The sequence below is a fragment of the Anabrus simplex genome, chromosome 3, assembly GCF_040414725.1.
Source record: "Anabrus simplex isolate iqAnaSimp1 chromosome 3, ASM4041472v1, whole genome shotgun sequence".
In the NCBI taxonomy this organism is placed as follows: Eukaryota; Metazoa; Arthropoda; class Insecta; order Orthoptera; family Tettigoniidae; genus Anabrus; species Anabrus simplex.
Genome location: NC_090267.1, coordinates 43,018,920 through 43,038,467, shown reverse-complemented (window position 1 = coordinate 43,038,467; position 19,548 = coordinate 43,018,920). Strand labels below are relative to the sequence as shown.

Genomic DNA, 19,548 nt, shown 5'->3' with positions numbered 1-19,548 from the left:
GTAGGCTGTTATGATCAGACTGTTAGGGCGTGCTGGGACAAGTGGAGGCATGGAGGCTCGTAGGTACAGGAACTGGGCTCAAGACGACCTCGACTGACCTCCAGGAAACGGAATCATCAGATCCTTCGACAAGCACGAGCAGATAAACTGTTACGGTGTCCACCATTAAGATAAATGTTGCAGCATCGTAGCAGGCTCCTGTGTCTGCCGCAGCAGTTTTCAAGAACGAGTTGAAGGGAATTAGTGTCATTGTGCCATTAGGTGTCCTCCCATTGACGACAACCCAACGTAGTCTCTGTGTACAGAGGGATTGTGGACTGTGGACTGGTACGGACTGGAACAGGGGTGCCTTTAGTGACGAATTCATGCAATAACGACGGCCATGTTCTGGGTGGTGGTGTGCTGGTCCGAGGGGCTATCGAATACGACTGTTAGTCACCCTATTAGTGATACAAGGGACATTGACAGCTCAGTGATATATGCATGCAGGATATCCTGTTCTCCTTATTCACAGGGATTCTAAGAGGTATTTTCTAGCAGGACAATGCACAGGTGCACAGAGCAAGGGTATCACAGGAACCCTCTGCGATATTGTCACTCTTCTGTGACCTGCTCGATCGCCAGATTTATCACCCATGAATATGCCGGGAGCAAATTGGAATACCTACTTCAGCAATCTAAGAATTTACACGGACCGAATATCTTGAGAATCCTTCATATTATGAATTAATGAACCAGCACATATAAATAAAAGAGCCTTAAACTAGAGAATAAGTTTCAGTAAATATGTTGCAGGATATCATTAACTGTATGCATGTCCCCTTACTTGCTCGTAAGATATATTTTATCTAAGCTAGAGAATGATCCACAAAGTACTAGTATGTAGCCGGCCTGGGGGTCATGTTACTTAAGACGTCAAGTCATTACTGGTCAGACACTACCGTTACCGGTTCGAGTCCCGTTGGCCGAAAAATATTCACCAGCAGAATGCTGGCCAATGGAGTACAATTTCTAAGCACTGGATTCCGTGCCAAAAGCCTGGATTAATTCCAAAACACTCCACACTGTTGAAATGGAGTGAGGACATACGAAGCTGTTGATGGTGATTCGTCCATCGGATTGAACTAGCCACCTCGGTACAAGTGCGTGTGTACCTGCACAGTAATATTTAATGATTGCCCTCTCCTCTCTAGTTCAAATTGAACCAACTGTATTTCAACTCCCATCACAATTCTTAAGAGGAAGCAATACCCTTCTGTTATCGTGCAGTGCCAAGAGTACACTGCTCACATTATTTCTTGTTTCTGTAAGAGCAGATGTCATCATCCTTGGAAACCACCCAAAGGAAAGATTTCCAACCACAGCTCATTCAAGATTACGCACACGCTCCCTTCTCCACGGTCCAGTTGGTATCATAGTTCACCCTCAATTATGCTGTTCTATTCCACAACCATGTTGTTGGGTGTTTGTGCTGTGTGTAGTCGATCAATGTGACGCGTATCCACAATCCTCATGTGTCAATTGTTGTCCTCTAATCTCTGTGTCATCCGACTCGTTGGCTGAATGGTCAGCGTACTGGCCTTCGGTTCAGAGGATCCCGGGTTCGATTCCCGGCCGGGTCGGGGATTTTAACCTTCATTGGTTAATCCTCCTTTCCCCAAAACAAGGCTGCAGCACAATCTGCCAGACAAGCTTGAAAATTGAAATTTGGCAAAATTTTATGTTTTAGCCTTAATCGACGGACAGATTCCAGCCCCCTTAAAATATCGGATTATCGAGGCAATTCTAATGTCGGTGCAGGCCTTTTATTTCGAGGTATTTCGTGACGAAACGGTAAGTCATATCACAAAACGGATGACACAATCCCCGTTCAATATGGAGTGATCTACAACTTTGATCCTCTGACGTTTCGTCGTATCTCTATTCATTATATATTAGATTTGTCTCTATATCTCGATTATACCTACATTTTCCTCTTTGTACACGTATAATTCGTAGTTCGAATCACTTATACGAAAGGGCGAATCATCTAATTCTACACCCAGTATTCATACGTGAGCCAAATTGTATGTTTATAGCTGTCATATTAGTAACCAAAAGGAATGCATTGTGTGAAAACCCTACCAAATTTCACCCTATTCAACGTATCTAAATCAATTTTACTCATAAATAGATGAGACAGGAGAAAATATTTTAAGACCAGTCATTTAGACCGCTAAATGAGGTGTCTTACGGAACAATCTGTTTGTCGATATGATGCATCGTTTAGCAGCAGTTAATCTGTAAATGAAGGTTTGCAATATTGTAAACAATCATATATTTCGTATGTCGATCTATATATATTCATTGAAGTCGATTTGTAGAGATGTAGAAAGGGTGTGTTAGCCATTATAATTAGTATTTTACATCGATATTGACTCTCAACAGGAGGGCGTCCGCTATTGTAATCGTTAGTCTCCACATCGACTTTGACTGGCAGTAGGAATGGGATCTGTCTCCAACTCCTTTGTAACTAGCATTAGTCAGGAGGGGCTGCCATTGTAATTATTAATTCCCTTCTCGATTTGGCAGGCAGAAGTCAAGGGAGCATGCAATTTTGTTCAAAACTGCCCTAATCTATTTCGTTTGGGAGTAGGCAAGAGTGCCCGGCATTATAAAGAAATTTACCCATCTAAAATGTGACTGGCATTAGGCATAGTGGCTTTGCTATTATAATGCAAACTCATCAACTCGGTGTGACTCTCATTAAAGAACGGGGCTTGTTATTATAATTTTGACTGGCAATGGGGTAGGTGCCTGCTATTATAATAAAAACTCCTCAACATTAATATATCTGGAAGTAGGAAAGAGTGCCTGCCTTTGTAATGAAAACTCCCCAAGTCGATTGTGGCCGCGCAGTAGGTAATGGAGCCTCCCATTATTATGAATATTTACCTAATCGATTGTGAATGGTAGTAGGCAAGTGCGGCTCCCGTTATCATCGCAATTCCGCAACTCGCACTTTATTTTGGAAACAACGTATGGGAACCTCCCCCTAGTGTTTCTGGATAACGCTAAGGGATATGCAATTTAAGAAAATCTTATTCCCTGCATGTACAGTAATTTACTTCGATATCCTTATTCAATGTAGAACACTGTGGCGAAGCACGGGTACATCTGCTAGATTTTAGGAATAAATAAAGAATATATTCTCATACTTTATTATATTTCATTTTCCCCAAATTCGAAGCGCATATCCCTAGGATGTTTTGAACATTGAGTTGCTTGCCTGAAAGTCTAGAACTGTGGATTTTTATTTCTTACACAATAAGGAATTATCACATTTCCGCAAAGGCAGAAGTTGGAATGGTATCATCATCATTTTACTGATGTTAAATTTCGACCCTATATTAACTTGCACTGAAGTGATGATTTTGCCTCCTTCGTTGGTTTAAAAATGAGCTTTCTACTGTTAAGTAAAATGTAACGTGACGGACAAGCCTGTGTTAGCCCGTTTCAGTTCTTTTGGGAGGGACTAGTGAATCAGCCGGCAGTGGAGCTTACAGCTGGCGTGGAGGGCATGGCCGGTATTGTTCTCGTCGACTCGCTTACCTGTGAGTTTCATGGAGACTGAACGAGAACATTCCGCCTCTAGCCACCTCGCGAATAGTCTGGTTTCCATCACTCGAGCTATAAAAAGGGAGACTAGCCGTGGACAATCAAGCAGGTCTCCAGGAATTGTTCGGAGAATTGTTTATGTTTGGTCATTCTAGCCCATATAGGGACTTCGTTTTTCTTTTCTTTTACAATTTATTTTACGTCGCACTGGCATAGGGAGGTCTTATTCAAACCATGGTAATATTAGCCTGGTGTGAAGATAGGAAACCACGCATAGGTTTGGTAAAACGTTAACGGCTTGGGCAGCGTTAAACCAAAACTCGGGAATGCTCTTCCAGTACGTAGTATGAGATGCCTACCGATAAGGGGAAATGTGCACGTAAATTCATGTATATCCTAAATTCTCTGTAAGTCGGACGTTATTGGAATAAGAATCATGAAACTTCACGCAGTGATTTAAAGTACATTTTTCTTAATTATAAACATTATAATTAATTATAATAATAACATTAACATTATAATTATAAACATTATGTATATAATGCTGAGTGGCCCAGACGGTTAAGGCACTTGCCTTCGGAGTCCAACTGCGCAGGTTCGAACTTGGCTCAGTCTGTTGGTATTTGATGGTGATCAAATACGTCAGCCTCGTGTCTGTAGATTTAGTGGTGAGTTAAGGAACTCATGCGGGGAAATATTCCGGCACCTCGGCGTTTTTAGCACTATAAATGTTGTTAGTGGTACGCAAAATCAATAACATCATTATTATTATTATTATTATTGTTATTATTATTATTATTATTATTATTATTATTATTATTAATCAAGTACTAAGATCTGCACCAGGTTAGCCGAACATGCCCTGGGACACTCCCGGCACTGAAATTGAAAGTCGTACGTGTATGAAATATACACATATCCAGGTGCCGGAATTTTGCCCCGCACGATTTCTTTAACGTACCAGTAAATCTACAGACACCACGCTGACGTATTTGAGCACCATCAATAGGTCAAAAGTTACAAGTTGTGAGCCCCTGAGGCAGCTTTATCGTTAGGATTATACCAATAGAGCATAGCAGCCAACTTGTATAGAAGCTCTTGCCTCATTTTCGAAAGTTAGGCTGATAAAACTAATAAGTCATACTTTACAAGTTTTGAGCCACTCAGGTAGCTTTGTAGAGCTAGGCTTCCTACGACAATGTACCACGCTTAGCTCCTGGCCAGCTCCTTAAGGTTAGTCTATTGTATAGCGGCCATCTTGTCTTTGGGGCCCTAGCAATAAATAGTTGCACGCGGCCGCCATCTTGCGCTTTAGCCTTTGTGCCAGCTCCGTTCTTTTATCACTAGACAGCGATGGCCAAGTAATGACGTTATTCTCTTGTAGTTGTTCCAGGTAAACGTTACTGCTCAGTTTTCTTCATTCCATTGTTTAAGAATTTTACACAAGCAAATCCTTCTCGGAATGTCCTCACGGCACAGTGACAACTAGGTGTCATATTTATTCGTCTTCATCTCCTCCAAACGTTTTGGTTGATGGCTAACCGCCTGTGAAATTTGTGTCAAACTATCTGCATTCCTTTTCTTTCCTACTTCTATTTAATTTAATACACATGTACTTTGAGCATCGCTCTCATTATCTTCATGGAATCTACGGGAAATAAAGGGCCTTGTATGTGGTGACTTCTACACGGAGTGTTCGTACTACGATGGTCCGCACCCTAACCAATTAGAGCTCTCTGCGGAGTAGGCTTTTCCTTGCCGATCCTTGCTCAGGGTGAGATCGGCCATTATAATGTTGTGAGTAGTAGGAGATGGACCTGTATTCCGTGTGTCTCATGAGCGGCAGGATTTCGGTGTGCATCATGGACTACGGCTGACGGAAACAGTGAGAGGGCTCCTTCTCCTGCCCTCAATATGCTTTTCATGTAATCTTCATCTTGGGAGCTTCGCCAGACGGTATGCTTTTGAAATTTTTCATGGTTTTATCATCAACTATGTGAGTACTAAAGTGGCGCTATGGCGTCACCTCAATCCAGTGGAATTTTTTTTGGCACCTTAAAGAACTTGGTCTCCTTTCGGCTTTCATCAATTTTGAGAAACTATTGCGTGGCGTGTGGGACTCTTAAGTTGCTTTCCGTCGTAATGATCTCGGCTTTTCAAAAAAAAAAAAAACTGAATTACTACTGCCAATGTAACATTTCGGCTTATTGATGTATTACTTCACAAAAAGGATCTGGGGTGAAGTTAAATTATCAAATAAATCATGTAGTAAATTTTTTGAAGACATTGGAATGTTTAAATTTTTAATCTTTATCAGATCACCCCAACTAGGTTGAGTTTTAAACCATTTGAGTTCTAACCAAGAGGACGGAAGTTTTATTTAATTTTTCTCGGTCTTTATTTTGATTCTCTTGGTTCATTCCTGTTCCTTTAGTGTTAAATTAAGATTTTCTCCTTCCTTGTTCGGAATACTGTTTCCATGGTAACCTTAGGTTATGCCTTGGTACATGGCGTTCGTGCGTTACTATGACGACGGGTGATTATTGGGATTGTTGATTATTAATAAAGTGAAGGAGGTGGATGATGTTTTCTGCTTTCTCGGAGACTACCTATCTTGTGTGACGATTCTATTTTATTGTACGATTTCCCCTTACTATTATGAAATTTGGAGCTCTCATTTGAGCTATTTAATTTTAAAATTCAGTTTTAATTGCTACCGGTGTGGTGAGTCATTGTGATAATTCTATCTGGACTGCCGGTAATTCTTCCGTGGTTAAAGTAGTAATATTTTATTAAAGTATAATTATAAGCAAATAATTATTTTAATTATCCTAATTCCTCTAGTGCAATGAGGCCTCCGAAATAGTAATTAATGTTATGACTAGTTCATTTTCTTTTGCGTTGGTCGACCACGATTTTTCTTGTTAACTTTTCCTTGGTACTTTAAATAACTTAATTTTTGACAGTTGCTTTAATTTTCCTGCGTTGGCGCTTTCCCTGTTATTATTGCAAATAATTTTATTTACTAAATAAATCCTATTTATTTCCTTTTCAAAAGAGGGTGACGCCGTCTCTCAGGCCGGGGATTTGTTACGGTGAAGGAGTTGCTGGCAGAAAGTGAGGGGGATGGCGGCCGTGGCCTATACTAGGAACTGTCGCGGCATTCGCCTTAGTGCAGGAGAATGGAAAACCAAGGAAAACCATTCTCAGGACAGCCGACGGTTGGGGCCAGCCGCATCACTGAACGATACAACATAGACGCTAATGTTTGTTGTGTGTGTTGGTAGGTTAATGTAGACTAACAAACTGAGGTAAGCATATGTGACAAATTCATACGCTGCGTGCTGTTCGCTGGTACCACCCTTTTGTGTAACCGAAGAAGACTAGGCATGAGCCCTAGAGTGTTGATCATACCGATACATAATTTGGAAAGTTTTTCGATATGTGACGCCGTTGCCATTTTATCAGCTGCCAATCAGATCGCTTCGTGGGCGAATTCAAATGGCTTTTGTGTCGCGTTTTCAATCTATATAAATGATGTTGTAGGGGGTCCGCTGTCTGTAACTTCGTTTGTTTTGCCAATATTTCAGAAATTTTTTCCATTTTAGGTCAACTCAAGATAAAATCTGTGGTTTTTATTTTTCGTGCCTGTTTGTTTGTTTGTCTGTTTGTTCCACCATTACGTCAAAATAGCCTGATATATCTCAACCAAACATCATATTTAGAGTATAATCATCTCAAGGAAGGTTTCGATATGCATATCATTTTAAAATCTTTGAATAGACGGATGGTTTATAGGAAAACCAGAATGGTATTCCTCCATTTTCTGTTATACTATTGATTTCTGTAAAGTCCGTGGAGCGTATCTGAAACGTCTCTTCATTATTAACAACTTTCGTTATGTTCATAATTTACCTTACTCTTCAAATGACGGAGAAATTTAATATTTTCTGCGGATGCCATGCTCTGCATTGAGTGACCGACAGGCCGTCAACGAACCTACAGGTTACCATGGCAACGTCTATGACTGCATGCCAGCAGGGAAGTAACGTATTGCCATTTTCCTCATCATACCTTTAAATTCGTGGTTGTTCCTTGAGTAGAAAGCAAGAGAGGTGTCAATCGGACATTCTGCGGGATAATGGCGGAATATCATTGGAGGTTATAACCGTCCTCGAATAGCTTAAGTAATAACACCATTAGTCACCTTCTTATCTGTTTACCTAAGAATCCGTGTTCCTAAATTTCTTCTCTGATACCGCTTTCTTATATCCATAACTCATACCAGCACAGCATTTGATTTTTCAATACATTCACTTGGAATTTACATATTTGTGCTCATCCCCCGTCCTCAGTTATATCCTGTTTTCTATTAATTTGAACTTTCTCAGCTGTATTATTTTCTTCCTTAATTACTCTGTAAGTATGCGAGTGCTAATCTCAAAACCTGGGCAATCTTTTCTTTGAGGAACTACAATTTCCAGGCTATGCAAATGTATAACTTTTGGCCCCGGAAAATATCAAAATATTGATGCAATTTTAACGACGACGCAGACATTCCTTTTGGAATAATTGGTGGCTAAACGGTAAGTCGTATCACAAAAGTTCGCGTTTCAATTTGAAGAGATCTACAACTTTGGGGCTATGACCTTTTGTCGTATCTCCATCCCTTATTCGTTAAATAGTACTGCATTTCTCGAGTTCAAGTTAATTTTGCACTTTTTGCACGTGTATGTTATCGTTTGGCACACTTATAAGAAAGGTGCAATCATGACATTGAGCACGCACATTGACATTAACAGTGACCATATGTTCGCTAATTTTTTTGATTCCAGGGTCACATGAGTATCAAAAAAAGTATTATGTGAAAACGCTACCAAATTTCACCCCATTCAATGACTAACTGAATCTAACACATAAATATAGGAGATACGAGAAAATGTCATAGGACCAACCATGTAGAACACTGAAAGAATCGTCTGATGGTGAAGTCCGTTTTTAGGTGCAATTTACTATAGTCTTACTTACTGCCTTTTCAGTAATTTACGGAGAAATCCGTATAAAATATACAATACCGTAGCGAAGCACGGGTACATTTGCTAGTTAAATAATATTCACTATGAATTGTACAGCGCAACACTTTATTAGAAATGTTTGTAGAAAATATGAAGACTTGTTCACAGGTGATGAAGTTAATAGCCGTAGTTAAATGACCTTAATGATTCTTGCATACTCGTACTTGCTAAGTACAGATGCAACTTTTCGACCCTAAGCTTCTCACTAGAGGAGACGAAAGTTATTACCTTGGGACACATGAATGTCGAATAAACTATATGTGGCTTGCCCGCAAATTGCCACGCAAATAGAAAAAATTAACATTCCATGGTTTCCCATTTCTCTATGTGATGTTTAGGCGCCAGGGTTACAGTTTAAAAACAAAACTGTAAACCAAAATTTATATTTACTAGCATAGAGACTTATACTTAAATCACAGGGGTAGAATTTTAAATAATTAAACATTAAGTATCGCTTAAGAAAGAAAATTAACGCAATATAAAATACAAATGAATTTATTATACAAAAATAATGAGATGAATCGGAAAAGTTCCTTAAAGCGTGGAGGGATTCAGAATTTACGTTACTGTTTTTATTATTGCTTGCTTTATCTAATTGAAGCTCACCAATTACAGTTTCCGTTGTAGTCATCTGGTTTCCGTGGTTACTCGTTCTCTTCTTCTCGATGTAGAATTGGCTCCATGGACATCCTTCCTTCTCTGATGTGGTACGGGCTATCTGGACTAGCACTCCCTAATTGCCTAGTCTTGCACGCGGGTCGCTGTTTACTACCTTGGCTTATGAGTTTAACCCAAATGAGTCATGCAATTTTCCCCGCTCAAGAATAACCTTTTCCGTATACACAAATATGAGATGAAATGACAACAACTATGTCTCAACATATTGACCATATTTACAGTACATAATGAATTCCTATCCTACCTAATATAATAATTTAAATAATAAATTATGTTATAATTATATAATATGATTGCAAAAACCTTATTTACATATGATTGACGTAGAATAAATATGTTATTACGAATAATTGCCGATGGTGGATAAACTTGATGTCAAATGATATCGCGTAAAATGAAAGTATATTCAATTAGTCTCGCTGGGGAAGCCTGGACGGTTACATACGCCCTCCTGTTATTTACATTACAGATATAACATATATGAAAATAACACACCACACCAATACGGCTGATATATACATCATTACATCTTACAAACACTTACTAAAAAACATACATAATCAAAACCTGCATCTCAATGTAGAGTGTCTGTTTCAATGATACCATATTACATAATTCCTGCCGATTTTCTACCGAAAGTTTTTCAGCAACACTCATAATATTTACAACATAACAACAGGTAAATAACTCTATCTTAGCACTTCATCATCAAAGTGTTCGGCAGTTCCAGGTTATCATAATATATGCACCACACGCACACGTAATCACACGTGGTTTACCTCTCTTAGATGGCCGCCAGCAATTTCTTGTTTTCATTGCAAAATATATTACTACTTAGAAAATTATTGCATTAATTTCCTTCTGCAGTTTCAAGAAAATCCCAAGTTACTCATGGCTTCTACAATAGTGTCAGGTCTAGGTTCACAACCTATACATGCAATTCACGTTTTCTAACTGAAGTATATTTAATGTTATCAAAACAACACCTGGGAGACATTACACTTAATTCGCAGAATTATTTCATCTCAGAGAACGAATATTATAAGTGCCCAACATGACAAAATTACCATCTTTCAATCTGTATGCACAAGGACCAACCCGACAATGAATCTGGAATGGACCCTGATACAAGAAAAAGAATTTCTTCGTCACCTTCTCTTCACTGGACGAGAGCATGGGAACACGTAACAGAACAGAATCTCCTACCTGAAATTCGTCTAACACCTGACGTTTCTGCTGTCTGCTACGCTTCTCCGCCGCTTTAATCGAATCCTCTCGCGCTAATCTGACATATATCTGAGAGTCCCGCTGAGGTTCCTGTGTAATACCTAGTACTTTTGTCAGCTCATTCCTTGGATTGCTGCCAAAATGAACCTCTAATGGGGTGAATTTCGTACTATCATGCTGAACCATGTTAATCCATTTCTCAATCAACGCTGAGGAACCAACCCACGCAGTGTGCTTGTCATGAACTAAAGATCTAAACATCCTACCTAATTCCTTCATCGTGCGTTCACACATAATCCCTTGTGGGTTCCTAATTGAGGAAAAAACATGTGTGATACCTAACTCTGTCATCACAGCCTTCCACTTCTTCGATGCAAATTGAGATCCGCTATCCGATAATAACCTCCTAGGCGTACCTAATTCCTGAACATACTTGTCACTTACTACACTTACTACAACTAAGACCTGTCGCTTTTCTCGCGATCAATAAAAGATTGACACACAAACTACTCGAAACTTCAATAATACCATCCTCTAACATGACTTCTATTTGATCGTCTACTGCTTTAGCATACTTATGTGGTACCGGATATCTCGGTCCAGCGAATATACTTTGATCCAGCACTGAAAATGAGTGTTCATACACATGTGTTTTTACCAGCTTTCGATGAAAATACTTCCTTGTGTTTTCTCAACACATACAACAATCGGTCCCTCTGACCTTCTTCCAAATTGCTACTATCTACCGCTTCTCTCAAAACCTCATCGTGGTTCTCCTCTAACCACACTTCACACAACTTAAAATCCGCTCTCTCTTCTTCATCTTTTGAAACCTCATTAACACACCACATGTTACAAACCTCCACTTTCGTCTGAACTTCTGCATACCACGTGACTTTAACATCCTCATTATCCAACTTTAAATATACTATCGCCTCATTGTAATCTAACCGAGCTGAGTATAAACTTAGCCAGTCAGATCGCAAGATAACATCAGATATAAGATTCAGAATAACAAGACATATCTGAATTTTCGACTTCCCGTTAATACAAATAGGTATTGCAACTTGTTTACATATTTGCTTGGATCGTTTACCTACAGCAGTGACGATATATGTGGATTTCACAGGCATTTTTTCAATCTCCATATTCTCCTTTTTTCTGTCCTCATACCACTTCACCGGGCGAGTTGGCCGTGCGCGTTGAGGCGCGGGGCTGTGAGCTTGCATCCGGGAGATAGTAGGTTCGAATCCCACTATCGGCAGCCCTGAAGATGGTTTTCCGTGGTTTCCCATTTTCACACCAGGCAAATGCTGGGGCTGTACCTTAAATAAGGCCACGGCCGCTTCCTTCCAACTCCTAGGCCTTTCCTATCCCATCGTCTCCATAAGACCTATCTGTGTCGGAGCGACGTAAAGCCCCTAGCAAAAAAAAAAAAAACATACCACTTCAAACTTACACATGACCTTTGACTGCCTGAATCCAATAAAGCCTGATACTGCGCCCTCCATATAACGATCGTAACAACGGGGTTATCACTTTTACTATCAACTACGACTTGATCCATTTCCACCTCCCTTGATAACTCATCTCTGACATCGAGATCATAATTCATGTGCGTCATTACACAATTTCTCGCAACATGTACTGAAGACCGATAATCTGGTCTCTCATTACCGTCTACTATCAGTTTAAATTACTTTGTCTCCTTGTATCCTGATTTCGGCTAGTGCCTTCTTCAACATTACGTTCCCTCTGAACATTCCTATTTTGTTGGTGTGACTGATTACCTATAGGTTGTTGTCTCGGTTGAAACTGACCACGGTTATTGTGTTCTTGTCTTCTGGGTGGTGTTTGATAGTTTGTGTGCTCTCGTGTACTATTACTATTTCCTAACGCATCGAAACTTGCTAGCAATCTTTCCATTCCCTGAATAGGCTCTATCTGTTGCATACAGCTAGCTTCGCGGATTTTGTTGGGAAAATGTCTGAGTAATAACTTCACAATATCTCTCTCCGCTGACATCCCATCTACGTTTTTACAAATCATATCGTGGGCCAAAAAATATTCGGTCATAGAAACTCCTTCGTGTGGCCTAAATTTACCAAAGACAATGCGTTTTCTTTCCCTCCTTTGTATAACTTCACTCCAGAATTTCTCCATGAAATATTTCTGGAATTCTGCCATACTGGTCATGCTGCTCTTATACACCGCAAACCATGATTTTGTTTCCCCAATAAAAGCTTTATCAGTTATTTCTAACGCTTCTTCCCATTCAATGATTCCTTCTCCTATTCGCTTTTCAAACCGTTTCTTAACAGTGTTTAAAAAATCTAAAGGGTTTGTCTGCCTCCCGTTGAATTTAGGTAGTTCTGTTTCATATGTGAAATTTGTACCATTGCACTGACTTCCTATATTACCTTGCTGTTCTCTAATTTCTTTACGTATTTGTACCTCCGACCTAGCATTACGTTAAATAATTCTTTTCTCTCCGGTTTCTACGTCATTCGCAATGTGTTCCTGTCTTTCCTTGGTGGCTTTAATTTCAACAGCATATTCCTCTGCTTTCTTAAACTTTTCATTACATATTTTAGCATTAATCTCTACCTTACCACACAGATCATCGAATTGTTCTTGTACTTGTTCTCTAACTTTAGTAACTTCTCTTACTTGTTCCTGAATTTTACTATTAATTCCTGTGATCTGTTCGCCTTCTTCGCTCAGTTAACTTACTATCTACGACTTTCTGATGTTGGCTACGTCTCATCTCCTGTTCCACTAACTGATTCTCAAAAAGTTTCTGCTGCTCTAGTGCTTCATCTAATCTACGATTTAAAGCATCCATCCTAATATTAACTTCTCTGCTAATTTCGGTTTTAGTCTGTTCTATTTCTCTGCTAATCTCGATTTTCGTTCTCTCTACTTCCTTCTTAATTTCATCTATCCCTTTCGTTTCCTTCCTAATTTCATCCGTTTCCTTCCTCATTTCATTCGTTTCCTTCCTAATTTCATCTATCCCTTTCGTTTGCTCTAATATGCCCTGCATCATCACAAACAGTTGTTGAATATTCATTTCACTATTCTTATTACCTTCTTTCTCGCCCTCCATCCTATCTACATCAGAATCTGTGCTATTTTCCATGTTCCTACCACTCTCTACCGTTTTATCTACTTCAATGGTTTCATCTACAACATTCCTAGAATTCAGCGTCTCCCATCCTTTTACTAAGTTTCTGCTACGTAATTTCATGTCCTTTTCACCTTGTGCAGCCATGATTCCCCCAAAATCACACATATAAATTATACGGACACTCACTTAACCCCCACAAACACAGACTCTACTTTACTGCTTTCTTTCCACGAATACTTAATGGTTTTCGAGCTCCACGTTGGTGCGACAAATGTAACTTTTCGATCCTAACTTCTCACTAGAGGAGACGAAAGTTATTACCTTGGGACACATGAATATCAAATAAACTATATGTGGCTTGCCCGCAAATTGCCCACGCAAATAGAAACAATTAACATTCCATGGTTTCCCATATCTCTATGTGATGTTTGGGCGCCAAAACCAAAATTTATATTTACTAGCATAGAGACTTATACTTAAATCACAGGGGTAGAATTTTAAATAATTAACCATTAAGTATCGATTAAGAAAGAAAATTAATGCAATATAAAATACAAATGAATTCATTATACAAAAATAATGAGATGAATCGGAAAAGTTCCTTAAAGCGTGGAGGGATTCAGAATTTACGTTACTGTTTTTACTATTGCTTGCTTTATCTAATTGAAGCTCACCAATTGCAGTTTCCGTTGAAGTCATCTGGTTTCCGTGGTTACTCGCTCTCTTCTTCTCGATGTAGAATTGGCTCCATGGACATCCTTCCTTCTCTGATGTGGTACGGGCTATCTGGACTAGCACTCCCTAATTGCCTAGTCTTGCACGCGGGTCGCTGTTTACTGCCTTGGCTCATGAGTTTAACCCAAGTGAGTCATGCAATTTTTCCCGCTCAAGAATAACCTTTTTCCGTGTACACAAATATGGGATGAAATGACAACAACTATGTCTCAATATATTAACCATATTTACAGTACATAATGAATTCCTATCCCACCTAATATATTAATTTAAATAATAAAATATTGTAATTATATAATATGATTGCAAAAACCTTATTTACAAATGCTTAACGTTGAATAAATATGTTATTACGAATAATTGCCGATGGCGGATAAACTTCATATCAAATGATATCGCGTAAGATGGCAGTATATTCAATTAGTCTGGCTGGAGAAGCCTGGACGGTTACACAGATATAACACAAAAGATTTTGAAATGCGCACTGCGCACTCCCAAACAGTTCATGGCGGGAGACATTGATAAACATGATCAAAGTAATGATGATGATGATGATGATGATGATTGCGGTTTAAAGGGGCCTAATATCTAAGGTCATCAGCTCCCGGTCAAAATAATACTCCAACAGGTCGGTAGATGCAGAGTAGGTCTTGGCTCTGAAGTGGCAACGGCTGGTCCGTGGTCAAACAGCTCTGCACTCTGACCAGCCACCTAAGCAGAGGACGCGTCTGCATTCGGGAGACGGAACAGTGCTGGACCTCACGCGTGGCACCAACCGTCGGCTGTCCCCAGAATGTTTTTCAATTCTCCTGCACTAAGTCGAATGACAGGACAGTTCCTAGTGTAGGCCACGGCTACCAACCCCCTCACCTTCTCCGTGCTTCTCCTTCACCGTAACAAACCTCCCGGTCTGAGACACAGCGTTACAATCAATGCGGACCGCCTCCCCCTTCAGGGCAGGAATGAAAACGTTTTAGTAGTATGCTCCAACATATAGCCTGAAGGACTGTGGGAACTAAGTTCCGAAATAAATAACGAAATGCCACTTTGCTCACCCAAGTTCTGGTAGATAAATTCCAGGTGGTCTGAAGGTAAACAAGAGCTTGTAAAATACGCAACGGGCGTAGGTTGCTCCACCCGACCGGGGTCGAAAGCGGACTGGATTCCAGGTGGAGCGGGTGGTCCTTTTATACAGACTGGCTGAGAAAAGACCAGAACATACAGATAGTCCATTTTGTTCCAGAAGGAGACATCAAATTGACGCCAGAAACGCGAGTCAAACAGGTGAGGTGAAGAGCTGTGTGTTCAGATATATAAAGGCAGCAGGCGATGGTGGACGCAAGCAGCGATCGAGTCAAGGCAGCATCTTCTTGAATTTTCTTGATATTAGCGTGAGAATGTTACTGAATATGGGTTAAAGTCGGCTTAAAATAATCAATTGGGGAACAAAGTTTCGCTGGAAGAGGGATTTGAACACGGACTTCCGAACTGGCAAGATTGCGGCATAATACTTAGTCTACGGTGACTCCGTTTGAAATCCATGATGGGTTTGTGTTTAATGATAATTTCTGGACGTGGTACCCAAGCCGGTCTTAAGGACGTTCTAATTTAGCCTCATCGCCTCACAAAGGACATTTGAATTCGCCCGCGAGACAGTCTGATTGGCTAGCTTCAGCAGCTGATAAGATGACAACGGCACGATGTATCGAGGTTTTTAAAATTATTTTTCAGTATGACCAACCCTCTAACCCTCAAATACTCGGTTCACATTATGTGTATGGAGTCATCCTAGGGAAATAAATCTTCTTTGTAAACGAAGAAAGTAAGTGAATGAGACTCACCGAACGTATCGGCGGATGTAGAACATGGGAATGTTGAACGAGTTGGTCTCATCTATAGTCATGAAGAACTCGTAGGCTACCATCAGGCCACTGAGGAGGAATAAGGTGTCAAACGCATACTCTCCGGAGGTGATGAAAGCTCCCTTCCAGCTTGGGATGAACTGGAACATTAGAAAAAATATGAAAGTAAAGTGGAGTGTTCTTGCACGTCTTGATATAAATATTTGCACAAGCGGAAGGAGTCCTTGGATTTCAATAATTATCTTATTGTGATGGATCAGAAAATACCATTGCATCAAGACAATACTCTGATAATCTGGGGCAAGGAGCATCGTAAGTGTGTGCTGCCATGATACCAGCATGAGCCAGCACAAGTTAAAGAAATATAAGAAACAAAATCGCACCCGAAAGAACAACACAACTTTTAAATGAAAACAGAGGAGAGACTTGCCTTAAGAAGGGTAGGGTTTCCTTTACTAACCGTGGGTATATACACATCCCTGTACTGTTCGATTTTTTTAACATTTGACCAAATTAACTCCAAGAAAAACGCAGGTTGAATTTATGATGAATCGAATTATACAGGGTTAAATTATTAATAATTGTTAAATCATAAAATTATAGCATTTATGTTAGCAATTCTGGACAGAGCCATCAACATATCAGTAGCGGAACCAAATCTAAGAAGGACACGATGAAGATAACTAATAATCTGAGGCCCAGCGTATAGAAAGTCCTCAGAAAATAATTTTAATTCAAGTTACATGACATGCATGAGAGTTTAAGAACATTCACATATCTAAGCAAATAATGAAGAAAGAAATTGAAGGAGATCCAGTAACCAATAGGGATGTTGGGTGCTAGCAATAGTTACTCGATAACGATCTTCAGATAATGATAATGCTAAGAATAAGACCATAATATAAGGTAATCTAGCTTTTAAAATATCACTGTCACCATGGATAACATTGGAAAGGTAAGTACATTATTACAAGAAAGAAAGGAGAACTCAGCAATGCTATAAAACGTAAGGTTACATAATACAACACTTCACAGAATAAGGCAATAACATTAGTATCAAGGATAGGTAACCTAATTTCAAAATAAAATTTACACAATGTACCTCAAATCAAGAAACCTAACCAGAATAATAGGAGCAGGAAGTAAGAACCGAATCCATTTCAATTGTCCCAGTGGACCTCGATGAAATACCAGACAAATAATAAGTGAGCAAGATTACTCTCACACTATGGGAAGAACATAACAAATATAGGTACCTTTTCCAAAGGGAAAATGAGGCAAAATAGAATACATAAATGAAGGAGATGTGTGTCACCAGATTGAAAAACTCAAAGAGAGTGAAGAAGAAGGAATAAACAACCTTAATTCAAGACCCCATTCTCTACAAGCATGCTAAACCTTAGTACCGACCGTAGGTCTAGCTGGTAATCCAAAAATTACTAGTTTCAGCAACACAGATCAGCAAGGTAGTTAAAATTTTTCCACAGAGGGTAAGTAATATAGCATCCGGGTGTCACCATAGAGCGGCAAGTAAAATTAATTGAAGCTGCGATAAACCGAAATCAACAGTGAATCGAGATGTCAGACGGGTAGTTAAGGTTAGCACACAGGATTCGATAACTTAAGACACTGTTCAAAAATTAAATTCACAGGATTTGCAGTGAAACAATGTTAGGAACATCTTGAATACCAGGGCAATGAGATGGCAAAGGTGATGCATTACCGATCCAAGAAAAGTCGATACAATTTCACACCACATCATTAGAGCGCATGACAACATCAGAAATAACAGGAATCGACAGATTCCTCATCAACATAGATCACAGATGATACCACCAAGACCGTAAGCAGGCGTACCATCATAACTTATCACGAACCTCAAAACACAACACTAGGGAAACGATAAACTCGAAAGGTAAAAGGAGACAACTCCTCAGATCAGATTCCTAAACACATCAGCAAACACCCAAATTTAACACGTTACATTCAACATAACAACCCTACAAGGAACACTTTAACTGGTAGACAAGGTCATACAGACAATACGGTTCCTATACATCTACAACTCACTGAAACAGAATAACTCTTAGAATCCAATACCCTAACGGAATACAGACCACCAAACTGATAAGCATAACTTGCAAGTTGCTTCACGTCGCACCGACACAGATAGGTCTTATGGCGACGATGCGACAGGAAAGAGCTAGGAGTGGAAAGGAAGCGGCTGTGGCCTTAATTAAGGTACAGCCCCAGCATTTGCCTGGTGTGAAAATGGGAAACCACAGAAAAACATCTTCAGGGCTGCCGACATTGGGGTTCGAACCCACTATCTCCCGAATACTGGGCACTGGTCCATAACCAGAATTTAAACCTGACATTACAATACAGATGAACCAAACGAACAAAAATGTTAAATACAGAAAATTAGAAGATAACAGGTAAGCACTCATTTACCAGGTTTAATTTGAGACAGATGAACCTGTCTAATCCGCTTGGCGTAGAGATCACTCACCGACATAGATGTCCGACTCGTTGGCTGGATTGGCAGCGTACTGGCCTTTGGTTCGGAGGGTCCCGGGTTCGATTCCCGGCCGGGTCGGGGATTTTAACCTTCATTGGTTAATTTCAATGGCCCGGGGCTGGGTGTGTGTGCTGTCTCCAACATCCCTACAACTCACACACCACACATAACACTAACCTCCACCACAATAACACGCAGTTACCTACACATGGCAGATGCCGCTCACCCTCACCGGAGGATCTGCCTTACTTCGGCTGCACTTTGCTAGAAATAGCCACACGAAACTAAAAAACCCGACATAGATACCGGAGATAAGAAGTGTAAGATAGTACAAGCCCCTTGATACCTAGGGGCAAGTTTAGATGAAAATTTGTTGATAGTCTTACTAATTGAGTAGCATTTGATGAAGACCTGATCACCTAGTTTCAGCTTAACGGGGTTTCTACCTTTATTGTATCTTTTCCAAACTTTTTCATATCATACAGCCAACTTATTCCCAGCTCCATCCCAAATTTTTTGGACATCATTAGTTTGAGATAGGTCAGGTAGAAGTTCTTCATATGAAGCACGTTGGACATGGGACAAAAGTGGGTATGACAAAACATGGGTGGCATGCGATTCATGAGTAGCAGAGTTAAAAGCATAAGATAACCAGTGTAAACAAGAATCCCACGATGATGCAAAAATAGAGTTCGATCAGTTAATAATGGTATGAGAATCAGT

General features: G+C 39.9%; 1 protein-coding gene across 1 annotated transcript in view; it reads right to left on the bottom strand.

Moving 5' to 3' along the window:
* Nucleotides 1-19,548, bottom strand: part of LOC136866639 (nose resistant to fluoxetine protein 6) — a 254,056-nt gene that overhangs the window by 106,921 nt on the left and 127,587 nt on the right. Inside the window, exon 6 of the mRNA XM_068226574.1 lies at nucleotides 16,284-16,444. Coding sequence (XP_068082675.1) covers nucleotides 16,284-16,444 — 161 coding nt within the window. The remainder of the gene's footprint in view (nucleotides 1-16,283; nucleotides 16,445-19,548) is intronic.